The sequence below is a fragment of the Oryzias latipes genome, chromosome 23 (genome assembly GCF_002234675.1).
Source record: "Oryzias latipes chromosome 23, ASM223467v1".
Taxonomy (NCBI): Eukaryota; Metazoa; Chordata; class Actinopteri; order Beloniformes; family Adrianichthyidae; genus Oryzias; species Oryzias latipes.
This window is the reverse complement of record NC_019881.2, coordinates 23,322,999-23,347,108: the sequence shown is the minus strand read 5'-3', so window position 1 is coordinate 23,347,108 and position 24,110 is coordinate 23,322,999. Positions and strand designations below refer to the sequence as shown.

The 24,110-nt window shown below is 49.7% G+C and overlaps 2 protein-coding genes across 5 annotated transcripts; both read right to left on the bottom strand.

Moving 5' to 3' along the window:
* Positions 1-3,491: 3,491 nt before the first annotated feature.
* Positions 3,492-13,486, bottom strand: mdm1 (Mdm1 nuclear protein). 3 transcript variants are annotated; one of them, XM_011491340.3, is made up of 15 exons: positions 13,263-13,484; positions 12,471-12,591; positions 12,066-12,242; positions 11,890-11,990; positions 11,712-11,816; positions 11,297-11,458; positions 9,263-9,372; positions 9,114-9,195; positions 6,898-7,118; positions 6,715-6,822; positions 6,537-6,592; positions 5,526-5,587; positions 5,226-5,451; positions 4,790-4,849; positions 3,492-4,468 (listed from the first exon to the last, which is right to left on the bottom strand). In XM_011491340.3, the coding sequence occupies exons 1-15, from the start codon at positions 13,278-13,280 to the stop codon at positions 4,359-4,361; spliced, it is 1,719 nt and encodes a 572-aa protein (XP_011489642.1). In that variant the 5' UTR covers positions 13,281-13,484; the 3' UTR covers positions 3,492-4,358. The 3 variants fall into 3 exon arrangements, with proteins under 3 accessions (XP_011489642.1, XP_011489643.2, XP_020569824.1); XM_011491341.3 differs by having other exon boundaries at positions 9,114-9,150; positions 13,263-13,479; XM_020714165.2 differs by lacking the exon at positions 11,712-11,816 and having other exon boundaries at positions 13,263-13,486.
* Positions 13,487-14,186: 700 nt separating this feature from the next.
* LOC101172864 (ras-related protein Rap-1b) lies at positions 14,187-24,110 on the bottom strand. 2 transcript variants are annotated; one of them, XM_023952216.1, is made up of 8 exons: positions 23,993-24,110; positions 20,639-20,708; positions 18,729-18,797; positions 18,405-18,461; positions 18,188-18,328; positions 16,806-16,949; positions 16,585-16,677; positions 14,187-16,514 (listed from the first exon to the last, which is right to left on the bottom strand). In XM_023952216.1, exons 2-7 carry the CDS (start codon positions 20,693-20,695, stop codon positions 16,591-16,593), a joined length of 555 nt encoding a protein of 184 aa, XP_023807984.1. In that variant the 5' UTR covers positions 20,696-20,708; positions 23,993-24,110; the 3' UTR covers positions 14,187-16,514; positions 16,585-16,590. The 2 variants fall into 2 exon arrangements, with proteins under 2 accessions (XP_023807984.1, XP_023807985.1); XM_023952217.1 differs by lacking the exon at positions 23,993-24,110 and adding an exon at positions 20,788-23,066.

Here is a 24,110-nt window from a genome sequence, read left to right as displayed (position 1 = left end):
CCATCCCTCATCCATCCATCCATCCATCCATCCATCCATCCATCCATCATCCATCATCCATCCATCCACTGATGGAGGCAGAGCCACCAGGAGTGAGTTTTGATTGACTATTTAAGGTGGAATGGACTCCAAAAGCCACAGAAGATGAGCTCCTGATGGATTCAAAGCTGCAAGACTTGAACTTTCTGCTGGTTTGATGGTTTCTGGATGAATCAGTGTAGTTGACCTCCAGGTCACACGTCATTCACAAGCAGATCACCTCTGTTTTTCAGACGTGATCAATCAACAATCAGCGCTACAGTTACTTGTTTGATTTTAACCCAATAACAGACAGAAATGACTGCACTATGAAATGAGCTCATGTTTTGGTCCTGCTATAGGGATGGGGGGGGGGGGGGGGGGCAATGATAAACATCCATCCAATCCAAATAATCAATTCAGCTTTATTTAAAGAGCACAAACACCAGAATAGTTCTGCTGGATGGCTGATTTGAGTTTACTGTTGCTGCTGAACAGTAGGTGGCGCCGGTACTTCTCTAGTTGTAGCTGAGGTGGCGGGACAATGCCGACATTTTAGAAAGGTTTGAAAAAGAAGGAAGCACGAAACCGAACCAAACTGACTGATTTTCATCTGACGTGTGTTTGAACTAAACGCAAACACGTGGATTCTCTCTTAGAGTGATTTCAAACGCAGAAATGACTCAAAGGTGGAAATGTTCAGGTATTAGAAGTTAAGGTGGATGAACGGCCGTCCCGTCCTTCACGCAGATGTCGTCAGAAACCCCCACAGAGTCGCCCTAAACTCCAGGGGGGCCTCCACACAACACCACTTCCTCTTTCCGTCTTTTCACCTAAACCCGCCTCCACGAACTGATACCGACACCGGATCCGTTTTGATCTGGCGCCCATACAGCTCGGCGGCTGAAGGCGACGGCCGGTTTTGTGGTTCTTCCTGGTTCTCTTAGTGGGGCTGCAGGATCCGGTGTCGGTTCTTTGTCTGCCGCTCTGTTGTGCTGCTCCTGGGTGTGAGAGTCCCTGTGAGATTTAGCTGAGCAGTAAAAAAACACACATTTCCTGCAAACATGACTTTATTTTCTGGTTCCTCAAAAAGCCCCGCTTGCATCTTTCAAACAAAACCTGAATGCTTCTGAACGGGTTCTGCGGTTCTCCTGAGCAGTTTGAGATCTTCCACCACATGAGATCTTCTCAAAAGCCGTTGGATCTAAAGAGACCGACAGCGAACATCTGCAGACCTTCTGAAACGTAGAGCAACGTTCATCAAAGGTCCGTTTGTTCTGACTGCAGCAGAGGTTCTGCATCAGTCTGACCTCTATTACACAACCTGTTCTAGTTCCACTCATGTGGGTGAGCGACTGAAACTTCCCGAAACGCGTCAGCGAGGAGGGGGGGCTTCAGCTTCAAAGACATCCTCTAACCACAGATGACAGTCGCTCCACATCGCCGTCTGTCAATGTTTGCAGATTATAACGGTTTTTACATCTTCGGCACTAAAGACATTCTATTTTAAAAAACACATTTCTAGCATTTATGGGGAAAATGTTCAGACACAGAAAATAAAAGCCCCTCCCATTTCCTCCGGTCCTGTTTGCTGCTTTGCCTCAGGTTTCTGTCACGGTGAATCAAAAACCGTCTGGAGGGGTTTTTCCGGCTTCACCACAACTTCTGCTCGAGTCACAGCAAAGGCCACAAGCTCGACGTTTTCTAGAAAGAAGCAGGAACCGACAGAAGAACAAAAGAACTGCTGCAAACGGGTTTGCTGCCACTAGCCGACGACCGCAGAAAGACCCGGACGCCAATCCGGGGTCAAGCTGCAGATGAGGTTCGTGTGCAGAAGACCCCGAGAAGATTATAAAAAAACACAGATCCAGACATTTACAGAGCTGAATGTCTTCAGACTGATGCTTCTCCACCGGCTTTGAACCAGAACTTTCTTCAATTGTTCTTCTTTATGAAATATCTAATTTAAATAACAGTCTCTTAACATCCGTTCTCTTCGGGTCATTGGAAACTTTATGAAGCTGCTGGTTCAATTGCAGCACAGTGCAAATAGGGAATGCTGTCACAAAAAGAGGTTTCCTCCGTGTTTCTTCACACCAGCACCGGTTCTTCCGGGTTCACGAACAGAAATGATCAACCAAATGAGCAGAAGCTTCAGACTGGACCAGGAACAACCAAACGCTGCTGCCAAGCTGAGGTTCTGACAGCAGACAGTTCTGCTGATGCAGCAGAACTGTCTGCTGACAAAGACTCGTCTGGAACGGCCGAGGATGGCGGACGCCGTGGTCCATCCAGCTCATCACGCTCCAACCCTGAAGATGTCCAGCAGAACCAGCAGATCAGAACCGACAGAAACCAGCAGAACCCAAAAGCACCCATCTGCTGTCAGGAGAAGTCTGGTCAGAACCAGAAAAGTTGTTCTGGATGGTGAGATCCGGTCTGGAGAGCAGAACTCTGAGCGTCTGCAGACGTTCCACATTCCTCCAACTTATTTAGAATTGATGGTCTTCTCAATGCAGAGAAAAGCAGGCAGACACTTACCCATAATGCAACATCACCAGGATGTGAGCTAGGACAACGGCAAAGCGATTGTCTTCGGCATCAAGCCCCCCCAAACAAAGCAATCTTTACATGTTTACAGCGTCTTTACATCTTAGTGTAAACACGAAAGAAGGACGGAAAGGAGGAAGCGTTTTATTTTGAAAGGGAGATCCGTGTTTGTGAGAGCAAACATCTGACTACAAATCAAGCACCAGATGAGGTGCATGATGGGAGTTTACCGTGTGTCATTTTTAGACATTTTCCTCATGAACTCCAAACGAACCTGCAGAGAAACGTTAGCGTGGGCTTTGCTGGCGTTCAGACGATGCGTGTTGACGTCAGGATGGCGAATCATGACGTCACTGCAGCCCTGAGGCCAAAAGGCACGGCCCGCTTCTGAAGGACACAGTGGATTTGAACCCCCAACCAGCAGGTAGCCCTGAGCCTCCTGAGCTACAGCTCAGCTTTTATTGTGAAAGCATAAAAACAGAAGCTTTTCTTCCTGTTTCTAAAGATTCCACCCTAAAAAAGTCCTGAAACTAGGAGTGGATCCAACGTTTCACTGAAACACTTGTTGTGATTCTTTTGTGAGGCGGAAGCAGGAAGTGAGGATGTTACCTAACATCAACACGCCTGGATGGATTACAGCCTTCCTGTAAGCGCTGAGTCCCCAAGTCAGCTTCCTGCTGATGGCGTCACGGGAGACTCCGGCGCTCCGCTCCACATTGTTATGAGGGGAATTCACCGCGCAGGTGTGTCAGTGTTTGAACAGAGCAGGTGAGGCGGGTCTCCTGCAGGAAGTGATGAGGATGTTTGCTCTTCCTCCTCGCTGACGTCGTCTCACGGAGAGCAAACGCTCCCAGGAAAGTCCAGGAGAAAACTTTTTCCTGGCAATGAGATTCATTTGAGGACAAAAGGACGGATGAAGTAAATGTCTGCTTATTAGGAAATGTTTTAATAAAAACAGAAAGAATTCAAATACACAAGAATAAAATAAATAAATGGATTCAGGACCATCAGAATTCTCCCATAAGCCCCCTAGTGGCAGCTTTGATGGTGGCGAGGGCAGCGGAGGTCACGGCACACGGATGGACGGACGACGCTCACAGGTCGGCGGTTTGGTCACCTGACCCAACGCTCTCTTCCTCTTATTTGAAGTCATTTTCCAGCTAGCTTGTTAGCCTCTTTGTCCTTTAGTGTTAGCATTAGCAAATGGTGTAACCGCTGCAGCCCCCGTGTTGACCACAGGTTAGTTAATAGGCCACGCCCTCTGCTGATGATGATGTCACCATCGCAGTGAGAATCACTAAAAATGTTTGCTTCTCTTTTTCACATCAAAGGAAAAGACGCCCTCTAGTGGCAAACTGACCGAACTCCAGTTATGGTCAAACACGCCTCAACAGTTGCTGTCAATCAGGACTTGCTGTTAGTTTGTTTTCTTCTGAGGAAAACAAATGCACATCACTGCCCTCTAGTGGCAGCTTGCGGATCAGGAATCCTCCACGCTTTCATCTGAGCGTGACGACTTCCACCGGTGTCAAAAGGAGAAACCTGAGGACATCTCGCCGTCATTGGGACAGCGGTTCCTCCAGGGGAACGTTTGGTGGAGCAGCCGGTTTGGAAGAAAACGTCTATGAAGCTCCAGCTTTCTACTGCTGCTAACCCCAGCAGGAAGAGAAGCCCCGCCCACTTCTAGCTAAAGCAGCATTTAATCTGAAGCTAAAAGTCATGATACTACAAAAACACATTATCCTCATGATTTCTACAAAGACAAGACTCTCAACAGGAAGGTCACGAGCTCAGCGCTTCCCCCAGAAGCTCTTCTGCCTCTTCTGAGCGCGCTCCAGGACCACGGACGCGGCTGAGCAGGAGGCCGCCGAACGCCACGACATCACCGAGAGCCGATCGTCTGGACGACAGAAAAACAGCAGCAGAGGTGAGACGAGGCGTCTGTAGATTTTTAAGACGTCTCACATTTAAGTCAACTAAAAAAAAGGCTGTTAAGGTTCTTAAAGTTTGCTGGTCGTAACGTTTTTATGCCGTCAATGTGATCAATTCCTCAAGCGCCATTAACCAAAACAATCAGGAACCGCTCAGAAATCCTTTCGCACTTTGACGCACAAACAATGAGCAAAAATAAATCTATTCTTTTCTACGAAGGATGAAAATGACAATTTGTCATAAGTTGGAGAACCTGGAATGTGAGGAGGAGGAGGAGAAGGAGGCTCACCTTCACGGCCGCCACATCCTCCCGAACAGGAAGTCTCTCTGAGGCGCACGCCCAGCTCACCTGCAGACAAACGGACGCCATGACCTGTGGGACGCTGCCAGGTCGCCAATCTGCTCAAATCCCAGCTCAACGGGTTAAAATGTGAGTGAATGACCTCTGTGGTGCAGAGTCTGATCAGAGCGCCGCGGCTCAAACAGGAAATGACATCAGGAGTTTTCTACAACTTAACAATTTGGCGGGAAAAATACCCCGTAGAGTTGCTCGGACTCAGCAACTCTTTTTCTTTGTAACTGTACAGTTTATGGCCTTTAAAGGACATTTGGATTGGTGGGAACAAACTGTCTCCAGGCAGACAGGAGTCCGGGACGGCCCATCACAAGTCAGGGGGCGGAGTCAGGAGGTCCTGACATCACCAGGCCGTTCTGTCGATGCTCACCGTTGTGCTGGAAGTCCGGGTGTCTCATTGAGCCCTGGATGGCGTGCAGAGGGGGAGGGGCCAAAGGCGGCGATGAAGATGCTTGTGAATTTGGTTTAGGGGAAGGACTGAAGAAGGGTTCGTGCTGATGGGTGGAAACCTTCTCTGGCCACGCCTCTTTGCGTTTGACTGGCATGCCACAGGGAATCCCTGCCTCTGTTGTCATGGAGACAAGCGAGCTGCTTCTCTGAAAAAACAAATGAGTAAAATATTTCCCTCTGTGAAATAATAAGTATTTCCTTTTTTCTGATGGTTTATTACCTGAACTTTTTTGGGACTGGAGACGTCGGCGTTTCCTTGCTGTCCGACCAGGACGGTGCCCCCTGCAGGACAGTGGATGGTAAATGGTAAATGGCGTATACTTGTATAGCGCCTTTCTTCCTACAAGGACAAAGCGCTTTACAGTCACACACACATTCACACACTGGTGGCCGCCCGCTCCCAAACACAGGCGCCCGCCTACCACCAGAGGCTAGGTGGGGTTCAGTGTCTTGCCCAAGGACACTTTGACTCATGGGCGTGCAAGGCGGGAATCGAACCTAAAATATTACGATCATGGGTCGACCGCCCTACCGCTGCACCACGGCCAGCCGGATCTCCGTGTTAGTGTCGATTCTTGAGACATGTTTGGTCTTTGGGGCTGGGGTCAGCATGCCTGCTGCTGCAGAATCTGTGCTTGGGGATGAGGGGCTCCTCAGGGTCCACTCCTAGGTCCTACATCTTAGTCAAGGGTCTTTAGGGCCCACCTTCAGTCATATTTCCTTCAGGATCTGGACCCCCCCCCCAGAGATTTCTCCCCCAAAGTAAAGTGGCTGTGTAAATGTGGTTGGGATGACATCATTTCTGAATCGGGCTCATGAAGTTTTCTCAGAAACTTTTCTAGGTCTTGGCGCCCCTCCCTTCCTGTGAAGTGCAGAGGAAGCGCCGTCAGCGCTCAGACTTCATATTTCAAAAAGGCTTTTTCATAAATGCCTTCAAAAAACACGTAATAGGAGCTATAAACCTCTACAAGTGTTTATCTGGATTTATGCCTTTATTTCTTTTGATTTGAATCATTTTTGTTTGTAGCCTCTTTTAGTTTGGTTTTTATGTCTATTTTTATTTATTTGTATTATTTATTACTCTTTGATTATATTGTTTTCTGCTGCTCAGACTTTGTTCTCCTTTTCTATCCGTTAAATCCAAAACACGGCTTTATATTCTGGATTTTGTCAATAAATAAATAAACGACTTTGTGCCGGGGGGGTGAGTGTCTGATGAGAGCAGGTGTACCTGCAGCAGGTGAGCCGAGGTCGGACCGACTCCTCTGAACTGGCTTGGCTTTCAGTCTGGGGGGGGCACACAAACACACATTTATGGCAGAATGCAGACCAGCATCAGTTCAGACTCAGACCCTTCATCTGGTATTGGGACTTTTGGACTCCTGGGTCATCGGTCGGTAGCGGCGTACCCGTCTGGTCGCTGCTCTTCCTCCGCGGTTGTGTGTGTCTCTGCGTGTGTGCGTCTTTGTGTCCTTGTCTTCAGCTCTGAGGCGGCAGAGCGGCTCAGACTGGAGACGCTGCAGAGACAGGACAGACACTCAGACATCGCTGGGGAAGGGGGGGTCCAGCTCACCTGCAGCACCTGCTCTCACCTGGCCAGGTCCAGGGCGTCCACGCAGGACCCGCTGTGGCTGCCCGGGTCCGGAGACGGGCCCGCGGCGAGGGGGGAGGCGTCTGCCATGGAGTCGGTGGTGCTGCTCGGCTCCCACAGAGCATTTTGGTGGGATAGCAGCTGACCCAGGTGATCCCTGGAGAAGTTGGCCCCCCAGGCCCGCCGGCGGTACATCAGGGCCCTCTGCCTCAGCTCTGTCACCTGGACCACAGCAGACCTTCATCCGGCTGAACTGCAGGGTTTTCAAGCTTCTCTTTTGTGTCTGAGCTTTAGTTATGGGCAAGAGCCGTTTCCATGGTTACCTCATTCGTTTATATAGAACTAAGGTTTGACTTATTTCTTAAGGAAATAAAGCAAAAAACTGATCCGAGTCTGTGGAAACTCTGGCCAATCAGGAGTGAGCTTGTCGGAAGGCCCCGCCCCTACCACTTGAAACAAATCTGTCAATCAAATGTTGTGAATGCTGGACGTGGGGCCCTGCAGGCTCCACCTACTTTTACCGAGGCATCTGATTGGTCAGTTCATGACTTGAATAAAAAACAATAAGTATCAGATCCAGAACGGTTGCTCTGACCCATCGAATGGCTGAGGAACAGCTGTTTATTTCTCTATAGAAGTCTGTGGGATTTTGCAAGTTCTTCCTGTTTGGAACGCCAGGGGGGCGGGGCCACTCGGTCCACTTCTCATATACAGTCAATGGATCATCTGCACTGAGGAAAGCTTGTGTGTTTGGGGTCTTAGCTCTGAGCCTTGGGTTCTCCAAAGCAGGGAAATCAAACCGTCATCATAAATGCTTCTGAAACACGCAGGACTAAAAAGCTCCGCCCCCTCGTCTTTACAGCTAAAAACTTCTTAACTGTGGAAACGCCTACGCTGACCTTCAATGACCTTCACTCTGCTGCACGAGTTAAAAATAGCAGCACCGTCTCGGTTTAGCAGAAACAAAGCACATGTGTGTGTGTGTGTGAGAGAGTGTGAGTGTGCACGTGTGTGTCTGTGCATGTGTGTGTGAGTGTGCATATGTGTGTTTGTGCATGTGTGTCTATGCATGTGTGTGTTTGTGCATGTGTGTGTGAGTGTGCATGTGTGTGTTTGTGCATGTGTGTGTTTGTGCATGTGTGTGTGTGTGCATGTGTGTTTGTGCATGTGATTGTGTGTGTCTGTGCATGTGTGTGTGTGTCTGTGCATGTGGGTGTGTCTGTGCATGTGTGTGTGTGTCTATGCATGTGTGTGTTTGTGCTTGTGTGTCTGTGCATGTGGGTTTCTGCATGTGTGTGTCTGTGCATGTGTGTGTCTGTGCATGTGTTTGGATGTGTGTGTGTGTTTGTGCTTGTGTGTCTGTGCATGTGTGTGTCTGTGCATATATGTGTGTGTGCATGTGTTTGTGTGTTTGCATGTGTGTGGTTGTGCATGTGTGTTTGTGTGTGTCTGTGCATGTGTGTTTGTGTGTGTCTGTGCATGTGTGTGTTTGTGCTTGTGTGTCTGTGCATGTGTTTGTGCATGTGTGTGTGTGCATGTGCGTGTGTGTTTGCATGTGTGTGTTTGTGCATTTGTGTTTGTGCATGTGATTATGTGTGTCTGTGCATGTGTGTTTGTGCTTTTGTGTCTGTGCATGTGTGTGTCTGTGCATGTGTGTGTCTGTGCATTTGTGTGTTTGTGTCTTCTCTATAAGACCCACATCTCCATCAGTCGCAGCAGAAGAAAAACCTCTTTTCTATGAACTGATGCTGAACTTGTTAACCCCCCCCCCCCACACACACACACACACACAAACACACACACGTAAAACATTTAAAGAGTGACGGCGCCCTCCCCTTGTCCATCTGCAGCGTCGTTCCTCCATCTTCATCACACAAACAACTTCAGAGAAGAATGAACGGCGGGCAGACGATGCAGACGGAGGACACGTCTGCGTGTCGCCACATTTGAACGTCTCTTTTCTTTTGGGAGAGATTCAACAGGAAGTTTCTCCTTTTTCAGAATAAATAGCGAATGCGGATCTGTTTGTGAGAGTTTTTGCTGACGGCTCTGCTCCAGCAGACCCGGTTCTGCTGTCGGCTCGTCTGGATCGACTGAGCGGTTCTACGGTTCTGTTCCTGCTTCCTGGATTTTCCATCATTTATGAGAGTTAGCGTAGCTAAAGTAGTTTTTTTAAAGAAAAACACGGCATTGTTGGACTCAGTGAGACATTCTGACCTGCAGGGCGGCGCCGTTGGTGTTTCCCTCTGGTTTTCTGTGAAGAGGAGAACGAAAGCTGGACTGATACTCTGTCAACATCCTGTCAGACACACACAACCTCATTATTACATTCAAACACACAACAAGACACAAACAGACGCGCAAACCTGCGGCCTCTGTGCCCCAGAAGAGGAGGCGTGTCCTCCTCTTCTGGATGACTGTCATGCTTGAGGCGGAGCTTGCTTGCTGGCTCCTCCTCCCTGGTTCTCCTGTTTACCTGTTGGAGACATCGTGGGAGGTTCAATCCGTAAAACACAGAAGAAACTTTCTGCTGACGTCGCATAACGACGACCACAAGGTGGCGCTCTCGCACCAACGCAGGTGAACTTTAGTTTTTGCTGATTAAGATGACAAAAAGTGAAGACGAAAGTAAAAACACAACACAACTTTTTACACAAACTGATTTAATGTCTGATTAGGACAAAACTAACGCCAGCAACCGAAAATAACGTCTCAGAAAGGTGGAACATCACAACATATTGTTAGAAATCCATCCAGACAAATGTTACTAGTAGGGTTGGGCGATGTCCCTTAAATTGGCCGTTGACGATGTTTGCTGTCAACCATCGGGATGAACGATGATATCGTCGTGGTGGGGGGGGGGTATTTTTAATATTTCGGTCTTATATAATTGCTATTCGTTATTTTACTTTATTTATTTTATTTCCCAACTAATGACTCATCCACGATGATCCAGTATAAACTGAGGGAAGTGACTTTAGCAAAAAAGTAACAAACAAACTAGAAGAAATGGTCGGCTCCTGCACTTCACTAGTCAAGTGGACCGGCGGAGCGCGGACTTACAGCTTTGTGTTTGAGTGGAAGGGGGGGGGGGGGGGGGGTGCTTTGTTACATGAGCGCTATGTGGGAGATTTAGAACTGCGATCCGTCCCGCAGCTCTAGGTGAACGGCCTACCGAACTCAGAACCGGGTCTAAAAGTGTGTGTCTGAGCAGAGGATCGTGAGCACACACACAGCGCTTTGGGGCGGTGTGAGCTTCAAAGCAGAAATGTCGCTCAGTCCTTAGAAATCGTTCAAACAATCACGTGGATTTGTGTTTCCAGTCGTGTCCCGACTAAATAAAGGCTGATGTTATTCCCACATGTTTACATGCAGCCAAGATGCAGATTGCAGCGCCACCCAAAGCTAATGTTGTTAGCCCGTGTTAGCATACTGCTAATTCTGGCTTCTTTCCGGCTCCGTTTTTCAACAGAAAAAGCAATGACCACACGGGTTAAAACGATGAGCGAACAGGCGTTTCATAATAACCGTAACATTATTAAAAGCATGTTTAGAAGATCGTCTTGTATTTTACCGAGCTGACATGTCAATGTAACTAGCCGCTCAGCGCTGTTTAACATTGTTTTGTATTGAATTGTTACATTCAATAAAGTTTGAGATAAAAATAGCCGCTCGGCGGAACTGATATCCGCTTCCGGTTTTTCAAACCCTACTGCGCATGTGCGAATGATTTATTCCGTCCGAAAGTGTGACCTTAGTGAACGTTTTTATATTCTGAAAACATTTTTCTGGTTCCATGTACACGGTTGGATTCTAATCCGACCATTGATCCGGTCAAGATATTTTTCATATGTAACCGCGGCTTATGGCGTCGACTCGCAGCGTGGCGGGGGCGTGGCATCACCATGGTGTCTCTCCATCGGGATGTCAGTCACCCATCACGATGGACGATGGTATCGTCTATCGGCACAACCCTAGTTACTAGTTCTACTTTGACCTTTGTTTAAGGTCAAAGCGTCTCATATTCTATGTTATTGGAGAAGAGCAAACAGCAAAAATGGTCAAATGTGGGATTTGATCCACCAGCTGAGATGATCTGACGTTTCTTCTGACGGCTCGACTCCTGAAATCAACCATGATCCAAACGATGCTGTCCTGACAATCTGTCTGCAGCGGCGTTCGGGTCGCCCTCGCCATGCGCCTTCGAGCCACCACTTCCAATGAAAACGCACTTTCTACCACGTTTTTTTAACCTGATGTAAAAAACACGCAGCCCTTGAACGCACGTTGTCGGTTAAACCAGCCAATCAGGTGTTTCATGGTACTCATAGCTACAAAACCGTCACGAGGCCATAAAAGCTCAAAAATTAAGTTTTACAAAAACCAAAAACCGGCTTTACCTCGTATGAATGGAACAGCGGCTCTAATTCGTGATCCAGATAATTCCGGAGGCGGGGCCCCGTGGGCGGGATTAGGCCCCGAAAGTTGCGCCTATACTCTGTTTCCATGGAAACGGGCTTCATCCTGTAGGGCGTGATGCCCCTGCTGCCGGCGTACAACACCTGCAGGACAGAGGGAGAAGCGGCACCTTGAGGAGGACAAAACCCCTCCCTCTGGTGGTCAGCGTGGGAACTGCAGGCCTCCGCTGACCTGCAGCTCAGCTGTTTGGTTGACCAAATCCTTCGAGTTACAATCAGAAACTGGACGATTTCAACCGTCAAGATTCTCAATAAAGCCTTTGATCTAAAAATAAAAAGCTATTTTATCTCAGTCTGACTGAGACGAAGCAGAGCTCGCTTCAAGCCGCCATGTCACCTGTTCTGCTGTCAGCAGGGGCGATGCAGCCATCAGCGGCTTCTGCCGGCCTGACCCGTGACCGGGCGCCTTTGACCCTGCCCTGCGCCGCGTCACATGATCAGCCTGCAACACAAAGTGAGGACGAGGCCTTCAGATCCGATCTGTTGCTACGGGCTGCAGGCCGCACACCACTCACCTTCATGGCAGGCGGTGGCGGCTGCAGCTCGTTGGCTGCTGCAGCTGGCACAGGTGAGCTTGGCTGTGGTTGGCTGTGGCCCCGGAAGGGGTGTGGCTTGTCTGAGAAGAAGGATCAGCTGCATGAGAGGTCAAACATCCCCACAAAGTCCTGTGAAAAGTTCTCCTTTACTTTACCAGACTCTCCAACAGCTGCTGGTCTCACTGACGGTTCCAGACCCGGTCTTTTCGGGGGACATGGGTCTGCAGGAGGACGAGGCCCAGCCGGAGGTTCAGGTTCCGAGAGAGATTCAGGATTTCCAGCAGAACCAGTTGGTGGTTTATTTGGCTTCCTGTGAGCTGAGCTTCTTAAAGCTGCAAAGTAAAAATTCAGATTGATCCACAAACCTCTTTTGCTGGTTTCCTTGTTACGTTACCATGGCAACACGGCGTTTTGACGCACATGTGTTGTCCATTTTTAACCGCATGATATTCCTTTCTGTTTGTAAAGTAAGACGTTACATTTAGGATGTACGTTCTAAAACTTTCTTTTAGCTGTGTTTTATTTAAACTGCAGACAAATAATAAAACACCGTCCAGAACCTCCAGCAGAAAACGTGTTCCGGGTCGGGTCAGAGGATGGATGAGCTGCTGGGTCGCAGGCCAGAGCGCGTGCGCCGGAGGGGCGTGGCAGCGTGAAGCTCCTCTGGTACTCAGTCTGACTCTGAAACAAAGAACATGGTTCTGCTCGACTCAGCGGGTTCTTCAGGAGAACCGCCCAGATCCCAGAATCCACAACGGTGGATGTTAGGTCGGGGAAATTCTTCAGTAATGTTCTGAGCTCGACGTGAAGAAAAGGTGGAAACATGGAGACACCAGCGATGATGAAGGTCAGACACACATGGGCCTTGTGTGTCTGTGTGCATTTGAACATGTAAAGGTACGTGTTTGTCCGTGTGCATGTGTGTGCATGTGTGTTTACGTGTTTGATTGTGCATGTGTGTGCATGTGTGTTTACGTGTTTGATTGTGCATGTGTGTATGGATTACACCATCTCTCTAGGGTCGGGGGGGGGGGATCTCCTGAACCCCCTCCCGTCCGGATCTCATACTGATGACCCGGATCTCAGAATCACAGCTTTAATCAAAGTTCTGACCCAGACTTTACCGATTGAACCCACAGCCCCGCCTCCACCGTAGACTGATGGAGGATCTCGCGGTAATTCATCTTCTTTAGTAACTTTTCTTTTAAACCTCTGATTTGCTCCTTCAACCCGCGGGATTACATGTTGATATCCCATAATAATCCCGCTGCTTAGACAGGTGGCTAATGTTAGCTAGCATCGGCTGGGAAGGCTAACCTCACCTGTTGCTCCTGCTAGCAACTGTTGTTTACCTTGAAGCGGACGGTCATGACGCTCCGAACGCCCCGTGACGTCACACCTCCACTATGACGCGAAAGTTCACCAGAGGTTTGAGAGGACTAACTAACTAACTAACCCATCGGCCTGCTAACTAGCTGCTGCGGTCGACTAACGACAAGCTGTCAGCGTTGCCATGACAGCTGATGCGCAGGCGCGTTTGTTGCAGGAAGCTGACAGTAACGTTCTATATTTAACAAAATAAAAGTTAAAAAAAATTAAGATAAAAAATTGTGGTTGCTTTTTACGTATTTATTTATTATAGTTTGTTCAAGAAGATGCAATTTTAATATTTAGAAAGTTGTTTTTCTAAAATAAGGTTTTGTCTAAATTAAATTCTTACTTTCCTATTCTATTTACTTTGCCTTGTTATTGAAAGTTTGTTTGTTTTCTATCTGAGGTCAATTAAAAAATGTGTTTTTAAATTCTTAGAAAAACCTCCACTGCTTTGTCCTGGTCTGCTCCTCCATCCGTGGACCGAGTAAACATCTCTGTTTACTGAAACGTCATGTCAGATTTCAAAGATTAAATCGTTTCTAATCACGAGTTTCATTTCAAATAAACATCTTTGTTTATAATAAACATCTGAGAAACGGCGGCAATTCATCTACACTTACAGAAATAGTTTGGATCTGAACTGAAGGATTTCTGTCTGATCGGGTTAGAAAATCCACACTGAACTCAGTGATCCAGACGTGATCCAGACGTGATCCAGACGTGATCCACACCTGATGGATGGGTTCTGAAACCAGCCAGACAAGATCCAGAACTGAGCCGTCCTGCTCCCTTCAGTTCTGACAGAGTTCTGAAGGAGTCCACACCACAAGGTTCTGTTACAAAATTGCACCACTTTTATTCATTTAAGGCTTTTTAGTTTTTATTTTACATTTGGCTTCAGCCCCCCCCCCCCCCCCCCCCCATCCCCCGCTGCTGTGGCCCTCTGCAAAGCAAGGAAAGCAGATTCCGGCGGTGGTTCTGGTGACCCGGTGCGTCACCGGCTGACATCTGACTGCGTTCAGGGGTGGAGGATAGTTTGGGCTGCAGCTGCACTCATAACCCGTTCAGAACCTGCTGGGGGCTCTGCTCCCAGAAGGGAAGCAGTTTCCATGGAAACATGCCACAAACCGGGTCGGAACGCGTCACTGCAGGTGCATGAGCGGACATTTTTACCGGGTCTTTATTGCACACAGACAACATGCCCACAGACGGGGGTCTGAACACCTCCCACAAGGCCGTTTCCCCCCCCCCAAAACGCAGACATCAACCAAGTCGTCAGAAACTGCTTCATCTAAGGCCTCAGGATTTTTGAAAAAGTTCTTCTCAGACTGACTGCAGATGGAAGGAGCGGGTCAGAACTCACACCGACAGGAATGCAGCTGCAGCCCGGCGCAGGAGGCCCCAGAGGCCCCAAAGCAACCACGACCAACAGGCACTACGTCAACCCCCCCACGAAGACTGGACATGCCTCGGCACGGACGTGAAGAAGCACTTCAAGAAATGGCAATGACTAAAGGAGAAGCAGAGGAGAGAGGCGGAGCATCCGTCAGGCCACACCCTCCCGTCTGATGTCCGGCCTCACTTATCTGTCCCCCCCCCCCCCATGCTTCTGTAAATAAATGCTGACTATGTTCATAATGAAAGTGAGGAACATGAAGCCTCTTCATAAAGCTGGCGGTGGCTGCGGCCCCCTGGTGGCAGCTGCCCCCTAGTGGCCGCTGCCCCCTGGTGGCAGGAGGACAGAACTCAAAGTTTGACACAAAACAAAGAAAAGCAGCAGCCGAGTCCGGTTCTGTTTGGACCGCCGCCCCTTCACTGCAGCTTAGCATGCAAACGTCACAGCGCCTCCAAGAGGCCGGGTTCTGACAGAACCTGCTACATGACGCGACTGAACCAGAACCGGGAGAACAGGCCTGCAGTGGCTCTGCAGCACACGCAGGCCGGATGCCCGGGTTCTTGGTTTGTCTATCAAACATTACAGGCCACGCCCCCACTATTAAGCCCAACCCACCCCATTTTGGTTGATCTCAACCAATCTTGCTACTGTTAAACACTGACTTTCACGTCCCCCTGACCAGTGGTCCTTAACCCACCGCAGGTTCTAGTTAAGGAATCAGAAGCCACGCCTCCTCCTCGTGAATGAAGCCTCGCTGGTTCACTGTTGCTTCACAGCTCATTACACCCAAACACTCACAGACACATGCAGCGTGGAGGTAAAGGACCAGGGCGGCCCGCTAGACCAAGGCGCCTCTTCGGCAGCAGGTTCAGACGGAGCTCACCGAGCAGCCAGGGGGCGCTAGCTCACAGCTGGAGAACGGCGTACGACCCCGAGGAGGTCAAACCAAGTGGTCTTCATGCGTCACAGACTAACCCGCTTTAACGTCTGCGCTAAGCCCAGTCGGTTCCCTTTTTAGGAAGCTAACGCTAACGCTAGGCTAGGCTAACATTAGTGTTTCTGATGGATTTTAAACAGATTCCTCTAAACCTGCAAACGGCTTTCAAGGGGATTCTAGCAGACATTTTCCCTTTTCTTCCCAAATATTAATCTGCTTAATATGATTCTGATTATAATACAAACAAAAAACAGAGAGATTTAAAAAAACCGACCTGCAAAACGGGATATAAGTACTTCTGGGAGCCTTTACATTTAGATGCAGTCGGATTACCAGCTGTGAGCTCCGAGCTAGCAGCTGATGAGCTAACATCCCAACCTGCTGCCCCCCCGGCGCCCCCATCCCACCCGGACCGGGGCAAATAAAAGCAGAAACATTCACCGACTTGGAATCAATTCACACAGAGTTAGAATAACATCCACTGTAATCATAATCACTGTTAAGAATCCACAGGTGGGACCACAGAGGTGCAGTCCGCCATGTTACCATGGTAACCGCGGTGCTCACATGGCCGACGCTGCAGCTGTGTGAGGCTGCTGCAGAAAAAAACATTTAAAGTAAAAAAAGAAAGAGGTTTCTCTCCGGCTCAGGAGAGCATCATGGGAAATGCAGTTTAAATCTGGGCCACGATCCGGAATGTTGATCATCATCATCATCATCATCATTGCCACCACCGTCCCTTGATGGTTTGTCCAAGGCAGCGGAGGGGTGAGTCGGCGGGACGGGCGCTGAGGAAGGAGTGGCAGATGCTGATGATGACACGATCCTGTTAAAGGGGCGTGGCTAGCTGGAAGATATCCTGTGATTGGTTGGTTTGTTGTTTGAATGAAAGGAACACTGGAAAGTAAAAGAACCAGTTGAAATAAAAACCCAGAACGCCCGAGGCTGGACCCTCGCTGAGACTCACCTGTCATTAGAGGAGATGACAGGTGGGCTTTTTACGGGTTTTTCCCGGAACCGGACTCTTTTTGTTAATCTGCCGGACGAGATCGTAGAAGATCTGCAAACACAGACATCCAGGATGAATCCCAGCATCAAAGATGGCCACGTTGTCCCAAAACCTTCAGTCCGTTCTGGTTTCCCGAGCGGAACCAGGTCCGGTTGTGTGGTAATCGGCGTGTCGGTCACCTCGTTGACGTTGATCTTGCTCTTGGCCGAAGTCTCGAGAAAGGCACAAGAGTTCCACTGGCGGGCGAGGCCGATCCCTGACTCTTTCGCCACGACGCGCTCCACCTCCAGGTCGCATTTGTTTCCCACGAGGATCATGGGAACCTAGAACAGTCAGAGACGTTTCAGAGGGTTCTGATCCAAAGACCATCTTAAGTTTTTACTGCATATTCACTTTGAAATTTAACAAATGCTTTAATGCTTCATGTTTATGTGGTCTAAAATAAAGTCAAATGATGAACTATTATTTGATTCTTTTTTTATTTAATTTACATTTTATTTTTGCTGCGTGTATCTTTATAGAAAATGTAAAATAAATCTCCTTTCAATCTCCATCTGTTAATCAGTATAAATAATTATTTTTGTTTCCTGTTTTTCTACTGAAATGTGCATAATGTCTACAGTTATTTTGCATTTATTAATGTAATCGTTTTTATCTAAAACAATTAAAATCTGAGTCAAACATGTAAAGCAGTTTGTCAAACGTCCAGCAGGTGGCAGCAGAGTTCCTGCTGCCTCCCTTTCAGGAAGTCTGTGCTCTCTGATTGGTCAGAGCTTATCAGTACAGCACAGCTGGGTTTGCAGAGTCCATGTGGACTCAAGAGCATGTAATGGTTTATTCCACGGCGCATCTCCAACCAGACGTCAGTCTGGAGGAGAACGAACGGTGGAAGAACACACCAGGAAACCTCCTCTTCTCCACTGGTTGCCTGGAAACTGCTGGTTGTCAAGAATATCCCTTTAAAGTATATTTGTGCATTAAAAAAATGTTTAAGTCATCCAGCTTTTCAGCAACGGACAAAAAAATGGTCTAACGTGTGACACACGTGTACTGGTTTATGGTATGTAACTGGAACATGACGTCAGAAAAATCAGAGGTGTTGAGTGTGTGATTCTAGTGTGTGTGTACCCGTCTTTATATATTTGTCAGGACATCTTATAGATGACCACCTTAGCCGGTAAGTGCCGTAACCGCTAATCTTTATCCTTTACTTGAGTTCGTTTTGTGTCTTGCCTCTCCAGGTCAAAGCTCTTCATCATTCTCAAACTTCTCTACAGCTTCATGATGCCACGTAGCTGCATCCATTTTTGTAATAATTCATTTGAGTATTTTGTTGAATAGGTGCTAATAAATGGGAGCATGCATTCTTTCACTACATGCTTGTTTAGAGCTAAATTAGAATAAAGAAAACCAGATTAAAGCTTTCATTCCAGTTTCTAAAGGTCAAAATGTGCTGTTCAGGCATCGGATGAGCCGACCTCTAACTTCTGATTGATGTACTCTGAAGTAAAGTGTCCTGATCAAAGGTCTGAGTGTGACGATGAGTGTGTTTGTGTCGTACGTCCTCCGTGTCCTTCACTCGGAGGATTTGCTCCCGGAGATCCTGGAGGTCGTTGAAGGTGGACTGAGCGGTGATGGAGTAAACCAGAGCAAAGCCCTGGCCGTTCTTCATGTACAGGTCTCTCATGGCCGTGAACTGCTCCTGTAACGCACAAGCACACGGGTTGGAGGGGAAACGCCCCCTTCCGTGTCACGGACAGGCGGGAGTCGGGTCTTACTGTTCCTGCCGTGTCCAGGATCTCCAGCATGCACTGCTGCCCATCGATCTCCACTTGCTGCAGAAACAGAAACGTTGGTCACCGGTACAGAGAAGCAGGGACACGCCTACAACGCTAGCAGAGATTTATGATCTGGAGGATTTTCTAGATCAGGGTTGGTGTTGGAGCTACAGATGCAGACGGGGTCCCTGTCCGTCCTCTTGGAGTCGTCTCCACGTTGGTTAATCATGAGGTTTTTGGACGGTTTTCTAAAGGTCTGCCGTCCCCTGCTCCATCTGGAGGGACCATCCTGATGGATGACAGAGGCCCACGAACACGTCCTACCTTCCTGTAGGAGTCCTCTATCGTCGGGTCGTACTTCTCCACAAAGATTCCCTGAACAAACTGGACCGTCTGCACAGACACACAGACACAGGGGGCAATGAGGGGCAATGAGGGGCAACGGGGCGGCGGCCTAACGGCAGCCCAGCTCTCTGATGGAAAGCACCGGAATGGAAGTGATGTGACACACTGACACGTCTCCATGAGCTCATCGGCGGCAGCAAAGCAGGTCTTTGTTGTGGAGCCGAGACACCAGAGCGTCGGCGCTGAAGGCCGCCATTCAGGCGCTCAGAGCAGGAGGAGGAGGAGGAGCTCTGCAGGAACCATGGAGGCCGAGAGGTGGAAGACACGCTTACATTTAAGACACAACGAGAAAGCCCAGAACAACAGAACAAACACTGAAACACAACAGCAAATCACACAACAAATGACCGAGTCCTGAATCCCAACAACAGAAGCAGAGACACGACTTCTGACAGAGCGGGACGTCATAAAAACCAACCGTGTCTGATTCCTTATAGTTATGGATGACTGTTTCTTTATATGGACACAATAAATACATAAAAAACATTTTTGTATGTATTACTTTATTAATAATGACAACAATGTTTAGCAAGGTCAGGTTTTTGATTGTATTTTCCTATAGAATTCCATGGATTCATGATCTTTCTGATGTCATGTTTACTTTACAATTACCGGCATGAAGCCCACTGAGACGACTGCTGCTGGGATTTTGGGCTACACAAATAAAATTGAATTGTAGAAATACAATAAAACCGTTTCATGTATTTATTATGTCCATATAAAGAAACAGTCATCCATAACTATAAGGAATCAGACACGGTTGGTTTTTATGACGTCCCGCTCTGTCTGAAGTCGTGTCTCTGCTTCTGTTGTTGGGATTCAGGACTCGGTCATTTGTTGTGTGATTTGCTGTTGTGTTTCAGTGTTTTTTCTGTTGTTCTAGGCTTTCTTGTTGTATCTTAAATGTAAACGTGTCTTCCACCTCTCGCTCACCGTAACACAAACTGACTGTTTTTTCTCAGCAGGTTTTCCAGCTTTCCGTCAGAAAGGCTCATCTGACCTCCTCCAGCTGCTCTGATCACCTGCGGAGCGGCGGCCCCACCTGCGGAGCGGCGGCCCCACCTGCGGAGCCCCGGCCCCACCTGCGGAGCCCCGGCCCCACCTGCGGAGCCCCGGCCCCACCTGCGGAGCCCGGCCCCACCTGCGGAGCCCCGGCCCCACCTGCGGAGCCCGGCCCCACCTGCGGAGCGGCGGCCCCACCTGCGGAGCGGCGGCCCCACCTGCGGAGCGGCGGCCCCACCTGCGGAGCCCCGGCCCCACCTGCGGAGCCCGGCCCCACCTGCGGAGCGGCGGCCCCACCTGCGGAGCCCGGCCCCACCTGCGGAGCCCCGGCCCCACCTGCGGAGCCCGGCCCCACCTGCGGAGCGGCGGCCCCACCTGCGGAGCGGCGGCCCCACCTGCGGAGCCCGGCCCCACCTGCGGAGCCCCGGCCCCACCTGCGGAGCGGCGGCCCCACCTGCGGAGCGGCGGCCCCACCTGCGGAGCGGCGGCCCCACCTGCGGAGCGGCGGCCCCACCTGCGGAGCCCCGGCCCCACCTGCGGAGCGGCGGCCCCACCTGCGGAGCCCGGCCCCACCTGCGGAGCCCCGGCCCCACCTGCGGAGCCCCGGCCCCACCTGCGGAGCCCGGCCCCACCTGCGGAGCCCCGGCCCCACCTGCGGAGCCCCGGCCCCACCTGCAGGTTGCTGGTTCCAAACCATCGTTTATAGAAATGCTCCTCAAGTCATCAGGAAAACGGAGCCAGGAACTCTTCCTGGTGTGGTTCCTTCCTCTCCGTGAGTGGAGGGATGGTTTTCTGAACACGGACGTGGGAAAGGAGGCGGTTCTTACCAGCGCTGACTTCCCGACGCCTCCCGATCCTAAAACAACCAGCTTGTATTCACGCATCCTGGCCGACTGTCTGCAGAGGCACAGAGACAGAGAAAGGTTACCCAGGGGCTCAGCAGCCAATCAGAGAGCAGCATCACAGCAGAGAGCACCTGCAGCTGCAGAATCCGTCACACGCACTTCCTGCCTCTCGCTGAGAGCTAATGATTACCCAGCATGCATCAGGGCCGGCTCATGAAAACAGTATGATGGAGCAGCCACAGGCGAAGCCACCACGGAGGAATCTCCCTGATTGCTGTTGCTGTGTTTCTGCTTACCCATCATGCCTTGCTGCATGTGTGCAGCATCACCTGGAGCTGCTAACTCGATCTTGTTAACAGTGACGGCGTCCAGATCAGCTGGACGGACGGGTTTTTTGGACTCGCTCACTGGAAATACTTCATGAAGTTGAGCAGAACAGAAAAAACTTTTTCGTTTTTTAAATTTTCTGTCAACAGTTGAACAAATGTCTAAATTAAACGGTGAAAAGTGCCCAAAACATCCAGAAAACGTTCGTCAGGCATTTTTTCCCTTTTTTCCTGCCACTCAAATAACAAAATCCAAGAAAACTGGTTTTCAATTCTAAATAAAACAATAGTTTCCAATAAATATCTTAAACTGTCCCAGGTCTTACCAGCAGGGGGCGACAGAGACAACGTAAAGACAAAAAACCCAAAAAAGAGGCAAAAGAAAACTGACATAACGTACAAACAGGTCAGCCTCGTTTTTTACTGTTTATTCTCTAGATCACAAAATAGTTGGAAAATGAAGTGTAGATGAGGGTGGAGCTTTCATGATGGTTTTCAAACTAAGAGCGCTCATGCAATGTTAAATCGACTTCAAAATAAGAGCCTACCACTTGAAGACTTCAATGTTGTAAAAGCTTTTTTTAAATAAAGGTTTGAGCTTCAAACATGAAGCTTTGATGGTTACAGGACATTTGTGGATAACCGGAGCTCCTGCTGCATTCAGGAAGCTCTGTTGCCATGGTGACGTGGAGGGAATGTGTGTTCAGCAGGTGGACTGAAGACGTTTCCCACCGTTTGTCACACTTTAACCCCTTCATGCCGGACTTCACAAACATTCCTTCATGGTTTTTCCGTTGAGTCCTGGATTACGCTGAAGTTTGACGACATACGGCATGAAGGCGTTGACCTCCAGGATCTGGAAAAAAAAACCTCTGCCGTTCTTCAACGTCTGTCTTCAAAGTTTTCTTCTCGTCTGCTCCTCCATCTCTGAAGGAACCCGAAAGCCTGAACCTTTGGTTGGACTGCATGAAAGGTTGGATGTTTGGGTTCCTGAAAGCCTCTTTGCTGCTGTAAGCAGAACATGTTTATTTTTCGGTTAGGGTCAAGGGTCAGAGGTCAGAGGTCAGGGTTTGGTTGTTTACTACAGAAAGGCGGCCGACAGACTTCCGTCATTTTGGTCGTTTGTGTTCCTTCTGAAAACAGACTCGTGTTTCTTCTGGGCGTCAGATGACGGCGAGTTTTATCTCTCCGACTGTCAGTGAACGCCTCATCTGAGCTAAACTTTGGTGCCCGGAGGTTTGAACGTGACTCGAGCCCCCAGAGGACGAGGGGTTTCTGAAGCTCCTCCCACAGACGCTCCACCTTTTTTTCAGACAGAGAACAAGTTCTGGTCCAGAAGGGATCAGAGAACTGCGGTTCTAGTGGTCAAAGTCCTCTGGAGAACATCCAGGTAAAAATGAAGTCTCAGGCTTTGAACCCTCAACCACGTTCTTCATCAAGAACTTTTCTAAAAAAACAGCATTCTGAGGTTCTTCATGAGGAAAACCTGGAGTCAAAACAGGATTTTTGTTTGAAGCTGATCCACCAAAACACAAACATCAACAACCAAATCTACATGAAATGGATTCTAAGCGTCACCATGGCAACCGTGAGCAATGAGGTCAGTGGAGCAGCAGGGCGTCTGCATCCACGGCCCAACAGGTTGTTTGCTGCTGATTGACACCAAACTTTCACATCCAAACAGACCCGAGAGGCGTTCAAGAACCGAGCCGCCTCTCAGGTTGGAACTGGAAACACTTTGATGTTTTCCTGATTCTTTTTAGAAACGTGACCAACGTTTGAAACCAGCAACCATCGGACGGATCCGCTAGAACCACGACCGGCGAGTCGTTTTTCCACATGAAAAAACGTCTCCAGGAGAAAATAAATGATCGGATTTCTAGGTTTGCACGGTTTTTCCGTGTTTGAGGCCTCAAACCATGAAGGTTAAGCAAAGACAAATCCCCAAAACAACAAAGTTGATCATTTTCTGTGGAGCCGATCAGGAAGCAGCAAATGTTCCTGCTGGAAGTTCCCCAAACAACCACCAGCTGCTGTCGTGTCTGCATGAGGAGATTTCCCGGCGTCCGGTCAACCTCCCTCCCGCCTTCATGAGGAACCTCTGACGGACCGCAGAGCTTTTGTTTGCACCGCCTGCACGCTGCAACGATGCCTGCATGCTGCAACGCAGACTGCATGCTGCAACGCAGACTGCATGCTGCAACGATGCCTGCACGCTGCAACGATGGCTGCACGCTGCAAGAATGCCCGCATGCACGTTTCTTTGCACAAAGAACCCTGAAAGTCTGGAGGACACATCTGACCACAGAGGATCCCTGCAGTTCTGCTGAAGTGTCATGCAGAACCACAGAGCTTCATGCAGCTTCATTCCGGTTGCTAGAGCTTCCTGGGACTCTCAGCTCTCCTGGCTCCCGCGGCTTCACGCAGAAACCACCTGGGGGTGGCTGAGGAGGGAGGTGGACCCGGATCCCAGACTCCAGCAGAACTAGGTGGGGCCTGTGGGTGGGTGGCCGGCGTGCGCGTGCGTGTTCCCGTGGAGGGGTCGAGCTGAACGGGGCTGTCAGAGCGACAGAGGAGCGGACTCTTCCAAACTCCAATCACTTCCGGCCTCCATCCTCCGGGGCTTCCGCGGCTCTGCTGGCCGCGCAAGTCGCTCCCTCCCCGGTCTGCTCTGCCAGCAGGCCCCGCTGCCGCGAAGGACCCGAGCCGGGCCGCAGCCCGACCCCCCGGCGGGCGGCTGTGGACCGAACACCGGCTTAAGGACGGAGTGGCTGCCGCACGAAGCGGTTCCCCGCTAACGGAGCCCGCCTCCCCCCGTCCGTATCTCTGTCCGCCGGCCGCTCGCTTCCGCAAACCCATCGCAGCTCGGCCTGCCCGCATCTGTCCGCCCCCCGCTGGCCCGGAGCGGACCCGGTCCGTCTCGGGCTATTAACGTTAGCGAGACGGAAGACGGACGGAGAAACGCAAAGAAAACGAGAAAACCGGAACGAGAGAAAGAAACGGTACTTACAGGCATCCACGGAGCGCTCTCTCTCCCGCTGTCTGTCAACGTCGCTCTGCCAGAGCCGCTCCCTCCTGCCGCCACTGTGACGTCAAGCTAAACTCAGGAAAACGATTGCACTTCCTGT

Bases quoted from the DNA above. Each gene is read 5' to 3' on its own strand.
- mdm1 (XM_011491340.3), bottom strand. The intron at 11,991-12,065 runs GTAAAGTAAAGG...CCTTCTTCTCAG, and splicing joins AGCAGCTGTTGGAGAGTCTG to ACAAGCCACACCCCTTCCGG. The intron at 6,823-6,897 runs GTGAGAGCAGGT...CTGTCTCTGCAG, and splicing joins GACGCCCTGGACCTGGCCAG to CGTCTCCAGTCTGAGCCGCT.
- LOC101172864 (XM_023952216.1), bottom strand. From the start codon at position 20,695: ATGCGTGAATACAAGCTGGTTGTTTTAGGATCGGGAGGCGTCGGGAAG. The intron at 18,329-18,404 runs GTAAGACCCGAC...TGTGCGTTACAG, and splicing joins TCCTGGACACGGCAGGAACA to GAGCAGTTCACGGCCATGAG. The intron at 16,950-18,187 runs GTACGACACAAA...TGACTGTTCTAG, and splicing joins GAGTGAAGGACACGGAGGAC to GTTCCCATGATCCTCGTGGG.